Below are 20,331 nucleotides of genomic sequence, written 5' to 3'. Positions count from 1 at the left end.
TGGCCCCCTCTCCTGGCCCGGACCCTCTCCCCGAGGCCCCCCCACCCCGTCCTGGAAGCGATTTTGTTGTCTGCGAGCATGTGAGCGCCTGAGTTACGGCTCTCCGGGGCCCGCAGCCTGTTACCTAACGGCCTGGCGCAGGCCCACGTCTTGAGTAATTATTGGGGGGCGGGGGGCGCCGGCCGCAGCGAGCCTCTCCCAGGGCCGCTGTTGTTCCCGCGTCGGCTGCACTGGAGGCCCCGCTGCACCGCAGCTGTGACTGGGACGGAAGGAGGGCCCGGCCTCTGGGCGCTGGAGGAGCGGACCCGGGGCAGGGGGGGCCTCTGAGCCCTCTGGGCCCCGCGCCCCAGCCTCCGGGGCTGCCTGGCAGGCGGCAGGCTTGTCGGGGATCAGAACCCGGGGCCAGGCCGGCAGCGCCACTTGGCAGGGCCGATGGAAACCCCCGTGCGGTTACGCACAGACGGGCGCGGAAACCCGGAGGACCGCAGAGCGAGGGCGCGCCAGGCGGCCCGTCCCCCCCTCCTGCCCTGCCGTTCCCACCCGGAGGGAGGGGGTGCAGCCCAGCACCCACCACGTGGACATGGCTCTGGCCAGCAGCCCAGCCTACTACCCTGGGCCCTGGGGAGCAGAGTCGGGGTGCAGGGTCGCAGGGGCTCCCCTGGGCGCCCCTCAGCTCGAGGCCCCAGCCCCCCCTCCACCAGGGGTCCACGGCCTCCGTGACTGAGCACCTACTGTGCGCCTGGAGGGGCGCCAGGTGCCGGAGCCACCAGCCCCTTCCTCAGGAAGCGCCATCCAGGGAGAGCCGGGCCGGGAGCCAGCGCGGGGGTGGGTGGGGGTGGGGCGCGGCTGAGACGCAGGCGGGGGAAGGGCTGGCGGGTGTGAGTGAGCCGTGGCGGACGGGGTCCCCCGAGGAGGTGACATGGGAGCAGAACCGACGGGAGGGGACGGGGTGAGCTGGGCAGATGGCAGGAGCGGAGGAAGGGCAGCCGGCCCCTGGGCCCCGGTGCCTCCGGCCAGCCCGGCTGAGAGGGTCCGGTGCTTCCTGTGTCCGCAGCGCAGGGGCCTGGGGGTGCGGCTCCGTGGCTGGGCCGTCCTGCCCGGTCTGAGTCCCGGTCGGGGCACACGCACGGGGTGGGCGTGCTCCGGTCTGGGCGGCACAAGGAGGCGACCGGTGACGTTTCCTTTTCCCAGGGGTGTCTCTCTCTCTCTCCCCCTCCCCCCTCTCTCCCCCTCCCCTCTCTCTCTCCCCCTCCCCCCTCTCTCTCTCCCCCTCCCCCCCTCTCTCTCTGAGATCAATGGCCACGTCCAGAGTGAAGGTTTTCTAAGGCAGCGACTCCTTCCCTGCTCAGCAGGTCCAGCAGGTCCTTGCAGAGAGCCTGCTGCCGCTGGCGGGCGGGCGGGCGTGTGGCCCTGAGGTCCCGGCGGGCGCGGACCTGTGTTCGGGCTCAGGGACACCCAGGCCCATGGCCCTGGGGTGAGGGGCACGTGCCAGGCGGGCCAGCCCAGGGCCTGGCTGCCCCCTGAGGGCGTCTCTCAGTCCATGAGAAGCTCAGGCCCCGTGACACGTCCGATCACGCTCCCCTCGGCGGGTGGAGAGCGGGCGGGGGTCCCGGGCCCGGCCCTCCGCACAGAGACGGTCACGGGATTCAGGACGAAGGGGCTGGTCCCGGCTGCTTCTGAGACGGTGACGTCGGTGTAGCCGATTCAAGAGAGAATTGTGCCCCCCCACCCCCCGGGGCTCCAGCGAGGGGACGGGCTCAGGGCTGAGGTGTGCAGAGCAGGACCCCCCACCCAGGCCTCCCCGAGTCGCACTGTCGGCAGCACAGGCCTCGTTCAGGGCCCCCGGGGCTGCTCCCGCGGCCGCCATCGCGGGAGGCGGGAAAGCGCCTGCACAGAGGCCGCCTTTGCCAGCCCCCCCGCCCCTCCCCCCCATTATCTCCATCGACCAGCATGGAGCGCGCCCCCGACGTGCAGACACACGTACGGTGCGACTGAAACTTCGTGGCCCATGCACAGAAGTCGGTATTTTGTGGAAGAGCCACACTCAAGGGGCCAAAGAGCCGCATGTGGCTCGGGAGCCGCAGTTTGCTGACCACGGCTCTGGGGCAATGAGCTCCTTTGCCGCTGGCTAACATGCACATGGGGCTGGGCGGCCAGGGAGAAAGGACTCAAGTAGAAACTGGATGTAAGAGGGGGACGCTGCCATTTTTGGGGGGACGACGCCGGGGGATAGGACGCGTCGGTTCCAGATGCTTCTGAGACACCGCGTGCCGCGGCCAGGCCCGGGCTCCACGGCTTGCTTGACCCCAAGAGTCCTAACCGGGAGCCACCCACACGTGGACGTGGTGAGGTCAGCAGCAGAGGGAGCGCCCCCTCCGGGAGCAAAAGCAGAGGCAACGGCCACGCGACGGCCAGTGGAGAAAGAGGCCACGGGGGGGGGCGGGAAGGGGGACCCCCGGGGCAGCATGGGCCCCGGAGCTGAACGGCTTCAGCAGGGAGGGCCCGCCCCTCGGGAGATCGGAGCGGTCAGGGGAGGAGGCGGCATGAAGTGACCACTGGGACGTCGCTGGTTACAGAGCCCTGGGGGCCAGGGACAGAAGTCCGAGTGCCCAGGGCTGAAAAGCGCGTGCACAGCCTCTGGATAAACACGGCCAATTAGCTTCACGCCGGCTCCCCGCAATCCCGCTGACAGGACAGGGAAGGCATCGGACCGTTTTTAAGGTGCAAGTCATTGCGGCACAGTGACCGTGAGAGAAGACAAGAGGGACACCAGGAAGTGTGGACAGAGGTTTGGAAACTGGGACGCAGGAGGGCCAGTGGAGACCAGGGAGTACAGGCAAGAGGGAGGAGGAGGAGGAGGGAGAGCCACCCAGAACAAGGCAGCTCGCAGCCCGAGCCCTGGGCAGGACGGAGGACGGAGGACGGAGGACGGAGGACGGAGGAAGCCAGGGCGTACGGAGAAAGGCCTTCGAACGTCGGAGAGGGGAAATCCTTTCCAATCTAGACTTCCACACCCAGTCCAGCCCTCAGCCTCGGGCGTCCTCCACGCTGGGCCGGGCTGGGCCTGACCGCAGACAGCGAGACATTCGGCGAAGGTGCATCTGAGCAGCAGAGGCTGCCCTGCACCCCCAGCCTCTGGCGCCAAGACTCCCTGGTCCCAGCCCTGCCCAGGACGGGAGGTTTCGTCCCCAGGGGAGCCGAACCTGAGAGATTCTGAATTTGGGGACCCCGGGAGCCGTTGTGGGTGACGGATAAGCTTTCATGATAAAAAAAAGGGGGGGGGGACTCGGTGAACACTTTTGTGCTAAATAGTAAGACCCCTCCCCTCCCCTCCCCTCCCCTCCCCTCCCCTCCCCTCTCCTCACTCCCCAGAAGGCCCTTCTCGGGGCACCAGCAACAAAGGGGACACCCTCTGTCCCGGGGGAAAACGTGTGTCACACACAGGGGACATCAGAGTCCTCGGCAGCACTGAAGGGCGCCGGCTGGGGAGGAGACAGGCCTTGGAACCCCTGAGGGGAGCCTCCTTCCCAACCTAGAATCCCACTGCCACGCCCGGGAGGGGATCGGGCTGCAGACAGGGTGCGGACACGAACTCTTATCCCGCCCTCCACATCGGGCAACGCGGCGATGCTAACGCAGCACGTGGTGTGGGTACGAGGGCGGCTGAGAGTGGGGTGCCTCTGGGGTCGGGAATCGGGGGTGGAGAATGCAGCACCGGAGAGCTCCTCACGCCGGCTTGCTTGCTGGTGGCCAGAAAACTCCAGAATGGAGGGAGGGACGGATGGGGAGGCAGGTGGGGAGGTCGGCGCATGGCCTGGGGGGAGGAGGACATGGCGCTGGGGGGGGGGCATTGGAAAGAGCGGGAAGGTGGGTGAGGAGCAGGAGAGGCAGCCGTCCACGCTGACCCCCGGGTGTGGCCTGTGGAGCCCTCTGGGTGGCAGGGGCTGGGCCGTGCGGGACAGGGCGGAGAGGAGGGAGGAGGGCGCATGTCCCATCCCCACCTGAACTCGGGTGACAGAGGGACCTGGGCACCTGCCGGTGGGTCCCCCGAGCTGTAACCTGAGTGGTCAGAAGGATGGGCTCTAAGGCCCAGGCCCGATGCGGGCCCCCAGGCTGTGACGGTGGCGACCCAGGTCCCGGAGGCCTGCAGACCACACCGAGCCGCCCACAGCAGCGCCCCTCCCCCGGGCCCCTGGAGACCCCACAGGGTGCCGCTGGGGAGTCCTCAGCCCCCGACCCCCACTGGGCACGGCCCCGGGACCCTGGCTGCGTGGCTGCCCTATGCGTGAGCTCTGAGGACGGGTTCCAGCGCGGCCGCCCCAGAGCCCTGAGGTGTGAGGACAGTGAGGGGTCAACCGCAGCTCCGCACCGGCTCCTGGGCGGGGGGTAGGGGGTGGGGGGTCGGGGGGCCGGAAGGCGTGGGGCCGGGGTGTCTCTCTGAAGGGCTTCTACGTTTTAGAGACAATGTTTTCCAGGAACACTCACATTTCGTGCAAAACCTTGAAAACTGGCCAATTTAAAAACAAGATCTCCCGCCCTGGCCGGTCCGGCTCAGTGGATGGAGCGTCGGCCCGCGGACTGAAGGGTCCCGGGTTCGATTCCGGTCAAGGGCACGGACCTCGGTGGCAGGCTCCTCCCTGGCCCGGGCCCTGGTCGGGGCGCGTGCAGGAGGCGACCCATCGGTGTGTCTCTCTCACATCGATGTTCCTCTCCGTCTCTCCCTCTCTCGTCCGCTCTCTCTAAAAATCCATGGGAAAATGTCCTCGGGGGAAGATTCAGAAATGAATAGAAACACGGGCTCCTGCTGGGCAGAGCGCACTGGCCGGGCAGAGGGAGACGGTGGGCGCTGCCTGGGTCTGCGCAGCGGGGGAGGGGCGTCCAGGAGGTGTGTGCCTTGGGGTGCCGGTCAGTGGGGCCCTGCCTGGCTCGCTGTGACGTGGGGATGTTCGCAGCCGCATGGTGGGCCGGGCGGAGGATGAAGTGAGCGCCGAGCTGGTACCCAGGCGTGCTGAGTTGTCACGCGTGTCCCCGTGCGTGTCCCCGTGTGTGTCCCCATGCATGTCCCCGTGCGTGTCCCTGTGCGTGTCCCCATGCATGTCCCCATGCATGTCCCTGTGCGTGTCCCTGGCGTGTCCCCATGCGTGTCCCCGTGCGTGTCCCCGTGTGTGACCCCATGTATGTCCCCGTGCGTGTCCCCGTGCGTGTCCCCGTGCGTGTCCCCGTGCGTGTCCCCGGCGTGCCCGCTCCAGAGCCTGGAACCCCCCTCCCTGCACCCCCAGTGCGGCTCCAGGCTGGCATCCCGCTCCGCCCAGCATGCATTGCTCCTGAGAGCGGCCGGCGGCCACGGGTCCAGAAGGGCCCTGGGCTGGTCCGCAGGGACGCGGGCTCCCTCCCCACAAGCTCCTGACCGCCTGGGCCGTCGCCGAGGTGTGACCGTGGCCCCGGGGCCCTCGCTGGCCGCGCTCCTCGTTGCCTGCTGCTTTCTCCCCTCCGCGGGCGGCCGCGTGGGCTGACGGGTGGCTCGGGGCGTGGAGGCAGGAACAAGGCGCTGTCGTAGGCCCTGCCCGGCCGTCACTCTCCGGCTGCAAATCATGACATGATTCCAGGTCCCCCCGCGCCCCCCTTCCCCCCCCCCCCGCAGCTCCTGGGCCCACGGCCGTCCCGCCCCCCACGGGGTCCTGTCACTGGGCATGTGAGGTAGGGACAGTCTGTGCTCAGGGCCGGAGGGTGAGAGGAGTCCGGGGATCCTCTGAGCCCCATGAAGGCCCAGGAGAGGCTGCCCCCTGTATCCGTGGCCCAGGACCTGCCCAGCAGAGGGGCGCTCAGGCCGCCCACAGGCCAGCCACAGAGCCCGGGCTCCCCCCAGGCCCCACCCCAGAGAAGAGCTCCCCTGTGGACCGTCTCCCTTCACCCTCAAGACAACCGCTGAGGGCAGAGCAGGAGGGGAGGAGGCGGCAGCCCCAGACCAGCCCGACCACGGCTCAGGCCACATCTTTGCTGTGGGATCCGCCACTGAGGGGACCGGGACGAGGCCGTGTGTGCTGGGCGGAGGCCACAGCAGGGCCCGGGGCTGGGCAGGGCCGGGCAAACTCAGGACACCCAGAGCCAGGGGGCAGCAGGCAGCCCCTGGGCGGTCAAAAGGGGGCACACCTCAGGGTGGGGCTGGGAGGCTCCACAGGGCTTGACCCCCCCTGTGTCCCCCACACCCCCTGCCCCCCGATAGGGACTGTCACCTCGAGGTAGCCCCGGACTGCGCCTCTTCAGCCGCGCCCAGCAGCCCCACTCCTGCCCGCATCCCGGCCCCGCTGCTCCCTCCCCCCAGCGCGCCCCGTGAGCCCTCCGTACCCATGTGCGCATCTGGAGGCCTCAACAGATGTTCAAGTGCCATAAAGTGAAAATTTATGAAACCACAAGCTTCTCCTGTAATGTGTTCGGTGCATTAATTGATGCCAAACCAATCGATGCTCCGAGCTGGGCCTGCGCAGGGAGGGACGTGAAGGGCCAGGGCTGTGGGGCCCAGGGAGCCCAGGTGGACCCCAGAGCCTGGGTCCCCCGTCACACGCAGGCCTCCCAGGGCAGGAGCAGGCGGTGGGGCTGAGGGGGCCGGCCCAGCTGCAGGGGGAGCCCCGGGGTCCCAGGCAGGGAGAGGGACAGGGTTTGGGGGTGAGCAGGGCTCCCCACGGCCTCCCCCTCGCTCACCTCCTGAGCCCAGCTCAGACCCCTGCCCGTCCCCTCCCTGCCCAACACTGTGTCTTCCCAGCATGGGACCGGGGTGGGGGCTGTGGGGGTGCGTGGGCAAGGCCCTTCTCCTGGTGCAGGGGGCATGGGGGGGGGGCGTGGTACAGACCTCAGTCGAGGTCTCCAAACGGTTCTGCAGAGAACGGGGCGCGGGGCCGCGCCTGGGGGGCTGAGGGCGTGGCCCCAGGCCCAGGGAAGCCCTCCCTCCCCTCACAGCCCTCCCGCACCAGCTCTGTCCGGGTGAAGCGACGATGAGGCCCCTCTGGCAGGGGACAGGACCGTGGACGTGTGACTGTCCCCACTGGGCCAGGCGGTCTCACCCGGTGCCGGGCAAGAGGCAGAGCCCAGGCCAGCCTTCGAGCCTTCGTGCTGGCGCAGGATGGGTCACCTGGTCTCTGCCTCCGGGAAGGCATTCAGACGGAGGGAGGGGCGAGGGCTGCTGGGCCACCGTCCTGGCTACAGCGGGCTCCCTGGCCCAGGTGTCTACACAGTGCAGACGCGCAGGCCCTGCCCACACAGACACGCGTGCCCAGGCCGCACACGCTCCCCCGCGGGAATAGAGGGCCGCTGACCACTCTCCTGCGCTCTTGTCCCCGCAGGTGACGCAGCTGGACCAGAGGCTGGTGCTCATCACGGACCTGCTCCAGCAGCTCCTCTCCCTGCACCAGGGCGGCCCCCCGGGCGGCCGGCCCCCTGGCGGAGGCGGGGCCCACGTGCAGCCCGGCCGGGGCGCCCTGGACCCCCAGCTCTTCCTGCCCAGCAACGCCCTGCCCACCTACGAACAGCTGACCGTGCCCCGCAGGAGCCCTGATGAGGGGTCCTGATGGGGGCCTGGGGCCTGAGCGGGGAGGCCCGGAGGCCCCCCCCTCGCTTGCCCCACTCCCACGCAGCAGGGGCACCCGGCCGGCCACCTCCTGGGAAGTCCTGTGGGCAGCCCCTCTCTCCCAGGCCCTGGGCACCCTGAGACCACGCTGCCACCGGCCTGGGCCGGGGGCGGGCGCCCCTCTCAGCTGGGACTGTGGCCCCATTGCTTGCGTGGTGGTTGGGACCAGGTGGCCGGGGTCAGGCAGGCCCTCGGGGCAAGGACCCAGGCACTCACCTGCTCCCAGGTACGGCAGGAGGGCAGGTGGGCAGCCCAGGGCGCTTCCTGGGGGGAGGGGGATTCGAGGGACCGCCTAGACGGCGCCTGTGGATCCCACACCCCCGCCCCGGCAGCTAGGGCCCAGCCTCTGCCAATCAAAGGGTGCCCGTGCGCCCGCTCCGAGGGCCGGGCCGGGGCCCTGAGCCTCGGTCTCCGAGAGGCGGACGGGAGGGCCCGGGACTGTGAGGAGCCGATCCTGAGGCCGCTTCCAGCAGGCGGGACCGGCCGCTGTGCCCCGACGCGGCACGGGGGCAGAATGTCCACCGGCGAAGGGGGTGGGCGGCCCCCACTGGGGACCGGCAGCTTCTCCCACGCATGCCGGCAGCCGCGGCCTGGCCCCCGCCCGGCGGAGCAGCTGGGCGCACGCACACGGGCACACGGCGCCGCCCGGGCCCCCGGACCCGGCTCCTCAGGGCGTCCCGGCTCAGAAATCAGGGTGATTTGTGGTGATTCGGAGTTTGTGTTTTAATGAGCTTCACGGTGTGATTTTGATTCTCTCTCTGCCGGCTTTTCCTAATAAACGTGGAGTCACGGGGTGATCTCGGCGTCGCTCTCGCCTCATTCCTGGGGGGCGGAGGGACCCTTTTCTGGGACAACCCCGTCCTCCCTCGGAGCTGCCACCCCTCCGAGGGCACGGGGACAGCAGTCCACACCCCGGGGGCCACCTTCGGGGACACAGTGGGCCTCTCCGTCTGCCCCCCCCAGGCCAGGCTGGGCCTCGTCCGAGGAGCCCTGAGCCCACCATGAAGGGGCCCTCCAGGTCCCTGCCCCAGAGCTCGAGGTGCTCAGACCATTAGAGTGGGGGCAGGGACGGCCCCGAGCTCCGGGCCCCCCGACATGCAGCACCCCTGGGCCGCAGTCCCCCTCAGGCCTGTCCGGCTCCCAGGGCAGGTGGCGCCCAGTGCTGGGCGAGGCCCCATCCCCCGCTCCTGCTCACAGGTGCGGACACAGCCAGGGCCGCGCGGGGCGGGGGTGTGGCGGCCGCTGCACCTCTGACCGGCCCTCACTCTCCTCCTGCCAGAGCCCCCCAACCCCCTCCCCGGGCCCAGGCCAGCAGGGCGGAGGGCGTCTGAGCGCTCGGGCCGCAGGAGGCAGAGGACGGCAAGTGTCGGACGGAATCCCGGGTCCCGTGTGGCGTGGCCCCGTGGGAGGGTCCTGCTCCGCCCAGCCCCGCTGTGTCTGGCCCCCAGGGGCTCCCCAGAGTCCAGCCTGGCACCCACCATCAGGCGGTGCAGGGCAGGGGGGTGGGGGGCCTCCCAGCCCGCCTGGGGGAGGGGCTGAGCAACAATTACTGGAAGGCAGAGCTGTTGTTTCCGTGTTGCGTAAATATTTGCAGAAACCCCAGGGAGCGGGCCCTCCAGGAGCCCCAGGCCAGGTGGGCGCAGCTCCGGACCGCTGCCCCGGGGCCGCCCTGGCCGCCTCAGCCGCCTGGCCCAGCCCCGGCTGCGCACCCAGTGCCCCAGGGCTCGCCTCCTGGACGGCCATTGGCGGCCCTCCCGGGTGTGAAATGCAATTTACCTGAAATAAAGCCCAATTATGGCATTAGCTCATTAACGCCCCCGGTGGAGGCTGGGCCCGGCCGGCGGGCGCTCAATGCCCGACGGTGCCCGCGGTCGGGGAACAGATGGCGCCCCGGCCGCCTTGCCGCCGCATTCCTTCACTCTGCCCCCCGATAACTGACTTCGACAGCACAGGGCCATCTGGTGCATGACACGTCCTGTGCGCCCCGGACAATGGCCCGGCAGACCTCTGGGGGAAGGCCGTCGCCCGGGCAACCGCGGCCGGTGCAGCCCAGGCCCAGGGAGCGCCCGCCCCCGCCCCTTTGTGGGCTCCGCGGCCGCCCCGAGTATTTGTCCGCCGTGCCCGGCCTTTGTCGCCAAAGGGGGCTCTCCGCGAGCGCCCCGGGACCCAGCGGGCGCCAGCGCATCTGCTGGGGGAGGGCGAGGGGCTGGGCAGCTGCCCGCTTCCTGGGCACCCCCCTCCCCCGCCCGTCCCCCCCCACCAGTGTGCCCTCCGGAACCCGGTGGGACGATGGCACCTCGCGGGCACTGGCTTGGCCAGGAGCCAGGAGAGGAAGGGCTGGCAGCCCCCCCGACCCCGCCCTGCCCGTGAGGGGGGAGCAGGCAGGGACCTCACGGGGAGAGGACAGGGCGGGGAGAAGTGTGTAAACTCAGCCCCGTGGGCGCAGCGAGGGCCTCAGAAAGGAGTCCGGCCCAGGGCACCGGGGTCTGGGCGCCAGCTTCCCTGCACCCCCGCCTGGCCTGCCCGACCCGTCCGCGCTCCTACCCCTTCTGCACCAGCCGTGCCCCCCCCCCCCGGCCCGGGGCCCTTCCAGCCCCGGTCAGCGCAGTCGGCCACAGGCAGGGCCCAGCAGCAGCAAGTGAGCCTGGAGCAGGCGCCTCCGACCTCCCGGCCGCGGCCGCTTCCGCACCTGCTCCAAGGGGGCTGCCGGCTCCCGCAGACCAGGCCTGGGCAGAGGCCGGAGACACTGGCCTGAGGAGGGTCTTCCCTAAAGGGGGTCCCGGCCAGTCGTGGGGCCACCCCCTGCCCCCTCCCAGCCAAGGCCCTGAGGCCAGGGCACCTGCCCAGACCATAGGCCAGTGATGGTGAACCTATGACACATGTCAGAGGTGACATGTGAACTCATATTTTTGGTTGATTTTTCTTTGTTAAATGGCGTTTAAATCTATAAAATAAAGACCAAAAATATAAGTCTTTGTCTTACTATGGTTGCAAAGATCAAAAAATTTCTCTATGTGACACGGCACCAGAGTTAGGTTAGGGTTTTTCAAAACGCTGACACGCCGAGCTCAAAAGGTTCGCCATCACTGCCCTAGGCTCTGGCTGTGGGGGGGGGGGGGGGGTCTCGCTGAGCCCTAGATTCCTCCCTCCGTGAGCTCCCAGGCCTGATTCCCCCAGCACCCAGTGAGTCACCGGCTCTGCCAGAGGGAAGCATGGGCCTCCCCACCCCCTCCCACCGCCGCCAGCCCCCAGCCAGGAGGAAGGGGAGGGAGCCGGGCCAGGGCAGACCTACCCGGGCCAGCGGGGACCCCCCCTCTGGGCCATCGTCCCAGGGCCCGCCCTCCACGGCCCCCAGAAGGGTGGTCTGCCCCTCCTGCCCCAAGCCAGGCCCACGGCCCCGCTCTGTCCCAGCTTAGGGTTCTCTCTGGGCAGCGACCCGCAGCCTGAGACGGCCAGTGGGGCCCAGGACGGGGTGGGCGGTGGGGTCCACCGGTGCCCACTAGCACCCCAGCTGCTGCTTCCTGGGGGACCCCGGTTGTTGGGGGGAGGGTGTTGAGACCGAGTTGAAATCTTGTCTCCTGCCCGGCCAGCGTGGCTCAGTGGTTGAGCATCGACCTATGAACCAGGAGGTCAAAGTTCAATTACCGGTCAGGGCACAGGCCCGGGTTGTGGGCTCGATCCCCGGTGTGGGGCGTGCAGGAGGCGGCTGATCCGTGACTCTCTGATCATTGATGTTTCTCTCTCTCCCTCTCCCTTCCTCTCTGAAGTCAATTAAAAAATATTTTTTTATAAAAAGAAAAGAAACCGCGTCTCTTGGACGCCACAGTGGCTCTAGCCGCCAGGCCTCCCCCGCGTCCGGCCCCTCCACACCCGCCCGTGCCCTCTGGCCAGCGGCCAGCCCAGGAGGCGGTCACCTCCCAGCAGCATCACTGGGGCAGCCGCGGCAGCACGGGCGACAGGGTGCCTGCCGGGGCTCCTGGGCACAGACTGCACGCGGGGAGGGACACGCTTCGAGCAGAGGGGCCTCGGGCACGGGAGTCCTCCCTGCCTGGCGCAAATGGGTAAACTGAGGCCCGGGCAGGGCCAGCCGATGAGCACCTGTGTGTGTGGGAATTTGCATGGGAAACGCCTCCGAGAAGAAACAGGACTTCCGGTGGCAGCGAGGGAGAGGGAAAGCCGGCCGGAAGCCGGGGAGAGGGAGGGAGGGAGGTGGGAGTGGGGAGGAGGGAGGGGGAGGGGGAGAGAGGGAGGGAGGGGGACCGGCTGGAGCAGACTGGCCTTCCAGGGACCAGAGAGGCCACGTCCACGGAAAAGTGCAGAACATGCCCAGTGTGTGAGCACAGGGCCCCACTCCCGCCCAGGCCAGCACGCCTTCCCTCTCGATGCCCCCTGGTCCCAGCCCGGCCGCCGCTGCCCGAGCAGCTCAGGACGACTCCCGGCTCCCACGGACCCTCAGGAACGGCCACAGCCTCTCCCAAGCCAGCCCACCACGCCCCACCGACTTCGGGTGTTTCTGAGCTGCCCCACAGCGAGGCCAGCACCCTCGGGGGAAGCCTCGAGCCGCCACTCATACATACACACACACACATGCGTGCACACACACACATACATACACTCACGCATACACATACACGTGTGCATATATACACACATACATACACATATACACATGCATATGCTCACACACATACACACTCACATACACACACTCACACATACACATACACACGCATAGACACGTGCACACACATATACACACATGCATACATGCACTCACACACACATACACACATGCATATAGACATACTCGCATATACACACTCATACACATGCGTGCATAGACATATACATGTACACACATACATGCATGCATGCATATACATATACACATACATACACTCTCACGCGCATACACACATGCATACACACACGCATACACGCATGCATGTGCACGCTCATGTGTGCATATGTGCATGCATGTACACATACACACACACTCACATGCATACACATGCACGCATACTCACATGCACATAGACATACTCATACACAGTTGCATGCATACACATACACATGCATGCATACACGTATGCACACATGCACACATATATGCAGACTCACACATACACACTCATACACATACACACATGCACTAATGCATATACACATGCACACGTGCACCTGCATGCACATACATGTGCGCACACATACACACGTGCACATGCATGCACACGCATCCATACACTCACATACACATGCACAGAGGCTCACATACACACTCACACACATGCACACACATGCACATGCATACACATGCATACACGTACACAGATGCATTTATACACTCACATGCATATACACATATGCACCCATGCACATATACATACATGCACACATATACACTCACCCATGTACACATACACGCACACGCATACACACCTGCATTTATACACATGCATTCGCATATATGCACATACACACGTGCATGCCCACGCACATATACATGTACATGTACACGCACACGCACACTTGAGGGAGGAATGGCCCCCAGGAACGTAGGAGTGAAGAGAGAACTGAAGCCAGAAGCCAGGGGTCCTCTCGGTCCCTTCCTGGCTCAGCAGCTCTCTTGTCCTTAGAGCCCCAACTCTCTGAGCTTCAGTAGGTCCCGCACCCCAACTTCACCAGCTGCGGGCCAGGCGCCGACGTCGGAGAAGACAGGACCACAGGCTCCCTCGCCGCCCCACTCTCTGGTGAATTTCCCAACCCGCACCCCCAGTCCGTCCTCCCCGGCCCTTCCGCTCATCACGCACCACCCACCCGCTCTCCTCGCCCGCTCCCCGGTCACCTCCCGGCCAGCCCCTCGCACGCCCAGGGCGCACCTGTCCCCCTGCCCCTGCCCGTGCCCGGCCGCTCACTCCCCGAGCTCAGGGGGGACTGTTAGGGCCGCGGCGGCCCCAGTGCGTCTTCATGGGGCTGGGACGGGCCGGCCGCCCCCAGTGCCCACGACAAATCAGCCGTGAATGGGCAGCTGCCAGCGCCCGCCGGGCGAGGCCTCGTTCTCCGTGCGGGTCTCAACCCGGCTGCTCCGGGAGCGACAGGGCCCAGGGCCCACGGGAGGGGCTGCCCGCCGCGAGGCCAGCACCCTCAGGCGGGACCCCTCTCAGCGCACCCCTGGGCCTCGGGGGCACCCGGGAGCGCGCGCCCCACCTGGGTCCGCCGCCCGCTCCCCGAAGGCCCAGCCACAGCCCCTCTGGGTAGACAATGGGAGTGACAGGTCGGCGATGGATGGCCCGGGCCAGGGGGCCTGGGGGCGGAGGCTGGATGGGCTGGGGCCTGTCCGAGACCAGGGCCCTTGACACAGGGACCCTCGGAAGAGGTTGTGGGGAGCGCGTGTCGTTAAGGGATTGCAGCGTCTCAATCCTGTCCCTCCCGTCCACAGTGGGAGAGGGAAGGGGCGCAGACAGTGGCTTGACTGGCTGCCCTGGGCCTGGGGCCGGCCGCCCTCCATCCCCCCTCCCCCCAACGCCTGGGGGGACGGGCGCTGCCCAGCCTGGGGCACGGGCCACGGGCGAGAGGCTCCTGCCCACCCACCGCGGCAGGAGGGAGCCTGGGGGGCGTCCCCTCCAAGTCCCACCCGGCAGCCCCTGCAAACCATCGCTGAGGAGGGGACCCCGCGGCGTGGGAGCCGCACGATGTGGGGGGTCAGAGCGTCCCAAGCCGGGGACCCCCTCCCTCTGGGCCCGTCTGCTCCCACCCGCCTCGGAGGAGACCCCCCCCCCCGTGGCCGGGCCCCTCGAGAAGCGAGGAGGCGGCCGGCAGGTGCTTCCTGAGTCTCTGGGCGCAGCGCAGCCCCCCCCCCCCCCGCCCTCCCTCCCGCAGAGCCCGCACGGCCCCCTCTGCTTCCTGCGACTTTGTGTTTCAAGGTGCAGACATAGAGACCCCCCCACGGGCTGGGAAGGGGCTGGCCCTTCACACTCCCCCCACCCCACCCCCCACCCCCCGGGTCTCCCAGCCTGTGGCCAGCGCCCTCAGCGTCCACTCTGCAGGGCGGGGCGCGGGCCACATCACCCGGCAGCCGGGCCACCCGCTGGTCCACAGGACGGTCCCGTTTCCAGGGTGCGGTCACTGAGGCAGGATGGGGACACCCACACCCTGGAGTCCAGGCCGCTTTCCCGGAGCTGAGCTCTGCCCTTCACCCCTCGGAGCCAGCTGTCCCCCAGAGGCCCTCAGGTTCCAGGGATCCCCCCCCAGAGGCCCTCAGGCTCCCAGGAACAGGCCTCCCTGGGCTCTGAGGCCCAGCCGCCCCTCCCCCGGCTGGCACCACAGGCCTCTGCCCCCAGGCGGCCAGGTGGCCGCACCAGGTGGACAGAACTAATGCACAAATGGATGAGTGACTCAGCTGGAAACACTGCCAGGGACGGACGGGAGGACCCCACGGTGGGGCCCGGTGCCCGGGCGCCTCTCTGACTCCAAGCTCCCTGCCCCCTGCCCCGCACCTCCGCCCACAGAGAGTGGGGAGCACCGGGCCGTCCTCCCTCCTGTGGACCCCGAGCTGCCAGGGGGGTGCGAGGCCAGGGCGGTCAGCAGCCCCTCTCCTCCCTCCCACCCTGCCCCTCCCCCAGCCTCCCGGTGACTTGGGCAGAGCCGAGCCCTGCAAACCTCCACGGAACCTCACGGGTGTCCAGGCGGCTTCGGTTACCCGGTGCCCGGCTGGCCTGCCTCCCACAGGCCCCGCCAAGGCCTGGCACCGCGGCCCCGCTCCCTGCCAGTGCGCCGAGGCCTCGGGGTGCGGGCAGATTGCCTTCCGGCTGCCAGCTCAGCCCCGTCCCCCCGGGAAAAGGCCCCCGCCGGCCCCCGCCGGCTCCGAGACACCCCGGCTCCGGGCTCCGAGGTCACCGGCCTCGAAGGGCCCACCTGCAGCCTCGCCCGCTTCCAGGAAACTGAATCCAGCAGCAGATGCCAGCCCCCGGGGGGGGAGGGGCACAGAGACCCATTTACCCACGCTGGTGCTGCCGCCCGGCCTGGCGCTGCCTGCCCACTGGCCCCACACCTGGGCCCCTCCCCACCGGGCTCCCCACGCCTGGGCCCCCGCACCTGGGCCCCCCATTCCTGGGCACCCCACACCTGGACACCTCACCCCTGGGCACCCCCACACCCAGGCACCGGCCTCCCAGAGCCAATGCTGCCCACAGGCCGGGACGGAGGGCTGGGTGCCCGCCCTGGTGCCCAGCACAGGCCTGAGGGTGGGTGGGAAAGGGGCTGAGACCCCGTGCCCCCTCCGAGCCTCACAGATAGCGAGCAACCCCGCGGGGGCGCAGGGGGGCTGTCCACGCGGCGGGTCCACACAGGTCCGCGAGTCTCACCGTCCCCACCGCGTGGGGCAGGGACCGGCTCCTCGCGGGTGAGGCGCAGAGCTGGGGAGCCTGGCCCCGCCCGGGGCCCCTCTGGGTGAGCGGAGCGGGGAGAAGGCGGCCTCGCAGGGCACAGCTGAGGGCGATGGTGCGAGCAGCATCGTGAGCAAAGGTGGGGGCCAAGGGCTGCCTCCCGCCCGGAGGTGGGATCTTGGTCCCATTTCACAGGCGGGTGGGCGGGCGGAGGGCACTGCACTGAGGGCGGGCGGCTCCACCCTCCTGCAGGGAGGACCCCAAGTGAGTGGTCTCCTGTCACCTACCCCACACCCAGCCCCAGCCCAGCCTGCAGCCCAGGGACCCCGTGGAGGCAGGAGGGGGCAGGCCAGGCCAGGCTTGACCCCCAGCAGGTCCCGGCTCTGTCTCCTGGTGGAGTGGCCGCTGTGGGCCCTGTAGGGAGACAGGGGAGGAGCGGGCAGGGGAACGGAGGCGGGCTCGGGACTGGGCAGTGCTGGCAGGGGGGCAGGGGGTGCCCCCAGGTCCCACAGCCAGGTCCCGGTTCCCGGCTGCTTCCAGGCGGCCGCTGCCCCCTCTGAGCATCAGGCCCGGCCAGCGCCCGGCCACAGCCCCCGGCTCAGAGGCGGTCCTGCTCGCCCAAGCCCTCAGGTCGCGCTGAGAAGAGCATCCTGCCCCCGGGAGCACGAACTTCGCCTCCACCCAGTGCGGGAGGCAGGGCCTGGACCCCCAGCAGGTGGAGGCCAGTCACCGGGCCCGACCCCACTCTCCGCCCACCCCCTCAGCTGCCCCAGCTCCTCCCACTGAATTGGCCCCTCCTCCCTTCCTCCGTTCAGCAAACTCCTACTCATCCAACAAAGCCCCAGGCAAGGGCCCCTCCTCCTGCAGAGCCAGCGGGTGTGGCGCATGCGCTCCCTTCACAGCCCTTGGCCCCGCGGCAACCCAGTCTGTGTCCTTTGCAGCTGGTCTCCATGCAGACCAGGCACTGCCCCTTCCGTAAGTCGCAGAGAACCCGCGGCTGTTCATCTAGGCCAGGGGTGGGCAACCTTTTTGTGAGCGCGTGCCCAAACCAGCAAAATCTCTGACTCAACATTCTTCTGCGTGCCAACCCTAACTTTTTGAGGACATGTGACGCCTACTTGATATCTCTTAAGGTGTACGTATGTGAAGAACCTTGAAGAAATAATAAAATTCATTCGAGCGACAAAAACACAGTCTATGATGATGAAAAATACATTTATTTTTGAATGTATACATGTACACTGAGAGTCCGACAGAAACTTTATGACTCCATGTGATATTATCAGTGGGACTTTTGCTGCTGCATCACTGATGACAGAGATTTTACATCAGGTTTCTATTTTGTGACCTTCAGAGATATGCACGAGCTACTAGTTTCATCCGTCAGGCTACTCCTATTACAAGACTTAACAGAATTCATCACTGAGAACAAAGATTCACAAGCGTATGTGGATGAAACCAAAACACTGGTCGGATCTAGGAAGGCAGGGAGAGTTAAGGCAGAGGCATAGAAATTGCTCTTCCCCTCTCTCGTCAATCCATGGCTATGGTCTTTAAGATAACTTGTTATGTAAAATTATTTATTTATCTAAGATGCACCTACACTGAATTTATCTGAAAAATAAAAAAGTCGATATTAAGAAAAAAATTGTAAATGGAAGATTATAAGAGGGGGTTTCGCGTGCCAGCAAAAGTTACTGGCGTGCGAGAGAAACCAAGATGGCGGCATAGGTTAATGCCGGAGTTTGCTGCCTCGAACAACCACTTCAAAAATACAACTAAAAGACGGAACAGACATCATCCAGAACCACAGGAAGGCTGGCTGAGTGGAAGTTCTACAACGAGGAGGAAAGAGAAAAGCATACCGAGACTCAGAGGAGGCACGGTGCTGAAGTAAAATACTAAGGTGCAGAGGTGCGTGCGGAGCGGGCTGGCGGCTGAGGGCGCAGCTGTCTGTTTCAATCAGGAGGGAGTCTCAGACTCTGAGCTCCAGATCCGGGCGAGTCTCTAGGGACCCAGACTCAAACGGGAGAAGCGGGACTGTCTGGCTTCGGTCGGAACTCGAAGGCAGCTTTCTCTCCGAGGTTTGCAGCGGTTGCTGGGACTCAGAGGCAGAGCCCCTGGGGACGCCGACTGAGAGCAGCCATAACTGCTCACACCTGCCTGCCCTTTAGATCCCCTGGGACCTGCCCCGCCCAAGCCTCAGGCAAAGGCTAGATTAGCACCGCCCTAGAGATCCAGCACAGAAGCTCTCCCACTGCAGACACAGCTGATTCTCACAGCCACTTGGCCTGGAGGTCAAATCCCCCCTAGTATTACCTACCACAATCAAGGTTTAACTACAACAAGACTGCGCACAAAGACCTCTAGGGGGTGCACCAAGAAAACATAAAAAAATGCGTAGACAAAGAAACAGGATGCAAATGTCAGAGATGGAAGATACAGAGTTCAAAACCACACTTTTAAGGTCTTTCAATAATTTTCTAGAAACTGCCGATAAATGTAGTGAGATCCTCAAGAAATCTAATGAGACCCTCGATGTTGTGATAAAGAACCAACTAGAAATTAAGCATACATGGACTGAAATAAAGAATATTATACAGACTCCCAACAGCAGACCAGAGGAGCGCAAGAATCAAGGCAAAGATTTGAAATGCGAAGAAGCAAAAAACACCCAACTGGAAAAGCAAAATGAAAAAAGAATCCAAAAATACGAAGATAGAGTAAGGAGCCTCTGGGACAGCTTCAAGCGTACCAACATCAGAATTATAGGGGTGCCAGAAGATGAGAGAGAGCAAGATATTGAAAACCTATTTGAAGAAATAATGACAGAAAACTTCCCCCACCTGGTGAAAGAAATAGACTTACAGGTCCAGGAAGCACAGAGAACCCCAAACAAAAGGAATCCAAAGAGGACCACACCAAGACACATCATCATTAAAATGCCAAGAGCAAAAGACAGAGAGAGAATCTTAAAAGCAGCAAGAGAAAGACAGTCAGTTACCTACAGGGGAATACCCATACGACTGTCAGCTGATTTCTCAACAGAAACTTTGCAGGCCAGAAGGGAATGGCAAGAAATATTCAAAGTGATGAATACCAAGAACCTACAGCCAAGATTACTTTATCCAGGAAAGCTATCATTCAGAATTGAAGGTCAGATAAAGAGCTTCACAGATAAGGAAAAGCTAAAGGAGTTCATCACCACCAAACCAGCATTATATGAAATGCTGAAAGGTATCCTTTAAGAAGAGGAAGAAGAAGAAAAAGGTAAAGATACAAATTATGAACAACAAACATGCATCTATCAACAAGTGAATCTAAGAATCAAGTGAACAAATAATCTGGTGATCATAATAGAATCAGGGACATAGAAAGGGAATGGACTATTCTTGGGGGGAAAGGGGTGTGGGAGATGCGGGAAGAGACTGGACAAAAATCGTGCACCTATGGATGAGGACAGTGGGTGGGGAGTGAGGGCGGAGGGTGGGGCGGGAACTGGGTGGAGGGGAGTTATGGGGGGGAAAAAGAGGAACAAATGTAATAATCTGAACAATAAAGATTTAATTAAAAAAAAGAGAGAGAAAAAGTTAATTCTAGTTAATTTCTAGAATTGTCAATTAATTATTACTCTTGAATTATTTAAGTATGTGTCTGGGATTAGTCTGTATATTTTATATTATTGTTTCTACCATTTCTCTTACAAAAGAAGTTACCTCAATTTGTGAATTGAAAAAATAAAATAAAATCTGAGCTGCTTCAAAAAAAAAAAAAAAACGTTACTGGCGTGCCATGTTTGGCACGCGTGCCAGGGGTTGCCCACCCCTGGTCTAGGAGCTGCCAGCCTGCAGGAAGCTGGCTCATTCCCCATCCCGGGCACGGGCACCACCGCTGTGGCTGGCTGGGACCTGACCCTAAAGAACAGGCCATCCCACTGGGAGCCACGGAGGAGAGAGAGAGGCACCCCCACACACCTGTCCCCTGTCCCCACGACCAGCTGTACCGCAGCCCTCAGGAGCCCTAGGGCTCCACCCCTGTGTGCGCCCGCTGTGTCGGCACCCCACCCCCAGAACCCTCCTCCCTCACCCCAGGTCAGGACTGTGGAGGCGGCCTCGGGAGAGCAGGTTGGCTAGACCCGCCGTCTCCTGGGCGGGCCCCCCTGCGGGGCGTGGGGGAACCAGGTACCGTGGGCTCGGCCCCAACATCCCCACCCTCACCGCCCTCGGTGCCCCTCGCCCACACCCCCGGCCTTTGGGGGTGTCCAGAGCAACGCCTTTGCACATCCTCTGCCTCTGGGCTCCAGGTGCTGCCTCCCGCCCCGGGGCC

The 20,331-nt window shown here is 65.1% G+C and overlaps 2 protein-coding genes across 3 annotated transcripts in view; one reads left to right on the top strand and one right to left on the bottom strand.

Annotated features, from left to right (window-relative positions):
• KCNQ1 (potassium voltage-gated channel subfamily Q member 1) overlaps positions 1 to 7,908 on the top strand; it is a 222,236-nt gene extending 214,328 nt beyond the window's left edge. Inside the window, exon 16 of one of the 2 annotated variants that reach the window (XM_059710702.1) lies at positions 7,338 to 7,908. In XM_059710702.1, coding sequence (XP_059566685.1) covers positions 7,338 to 7,562 — 225 coding nt within the window. In that variant the 3' untranslated portion in view covers positions 7,563 to 7,908. The remainder of the gene's footprint in view (positions 1 to 7,337) is intronic. The other variant, XM_059710703.1, reaches the window with a different exon arrangement.
• LOC132241847 (insulin-like) overlaps positions 1 to 20,331 on the bottom strand; it is a 394,596-nt gene that overhangs the window by 361,917 nt on the left and 12,348 nt on the right. The gene's annotated exons all lie outside the window — the stretch shown is intronic.

This window comes from Myotis daubentonii, chromosome 9 (genome assembly GCF_963259705.1).
Source record: "Myotis daubentonii chromosome 9, mMyoDau2.1, whole genome shotgun sequence".
NCBI classification, from domain to species: Eukaryota; Metazoa; Chordata; class Mammalia; order Chiroptera; family Vespertilionidae; genus Myotis; species Myotis daubentonii.
Note: the sequence above shows the minus strand (reverse complement) of the source record. Positions and strands in the feature narration are given on the sequence as shown.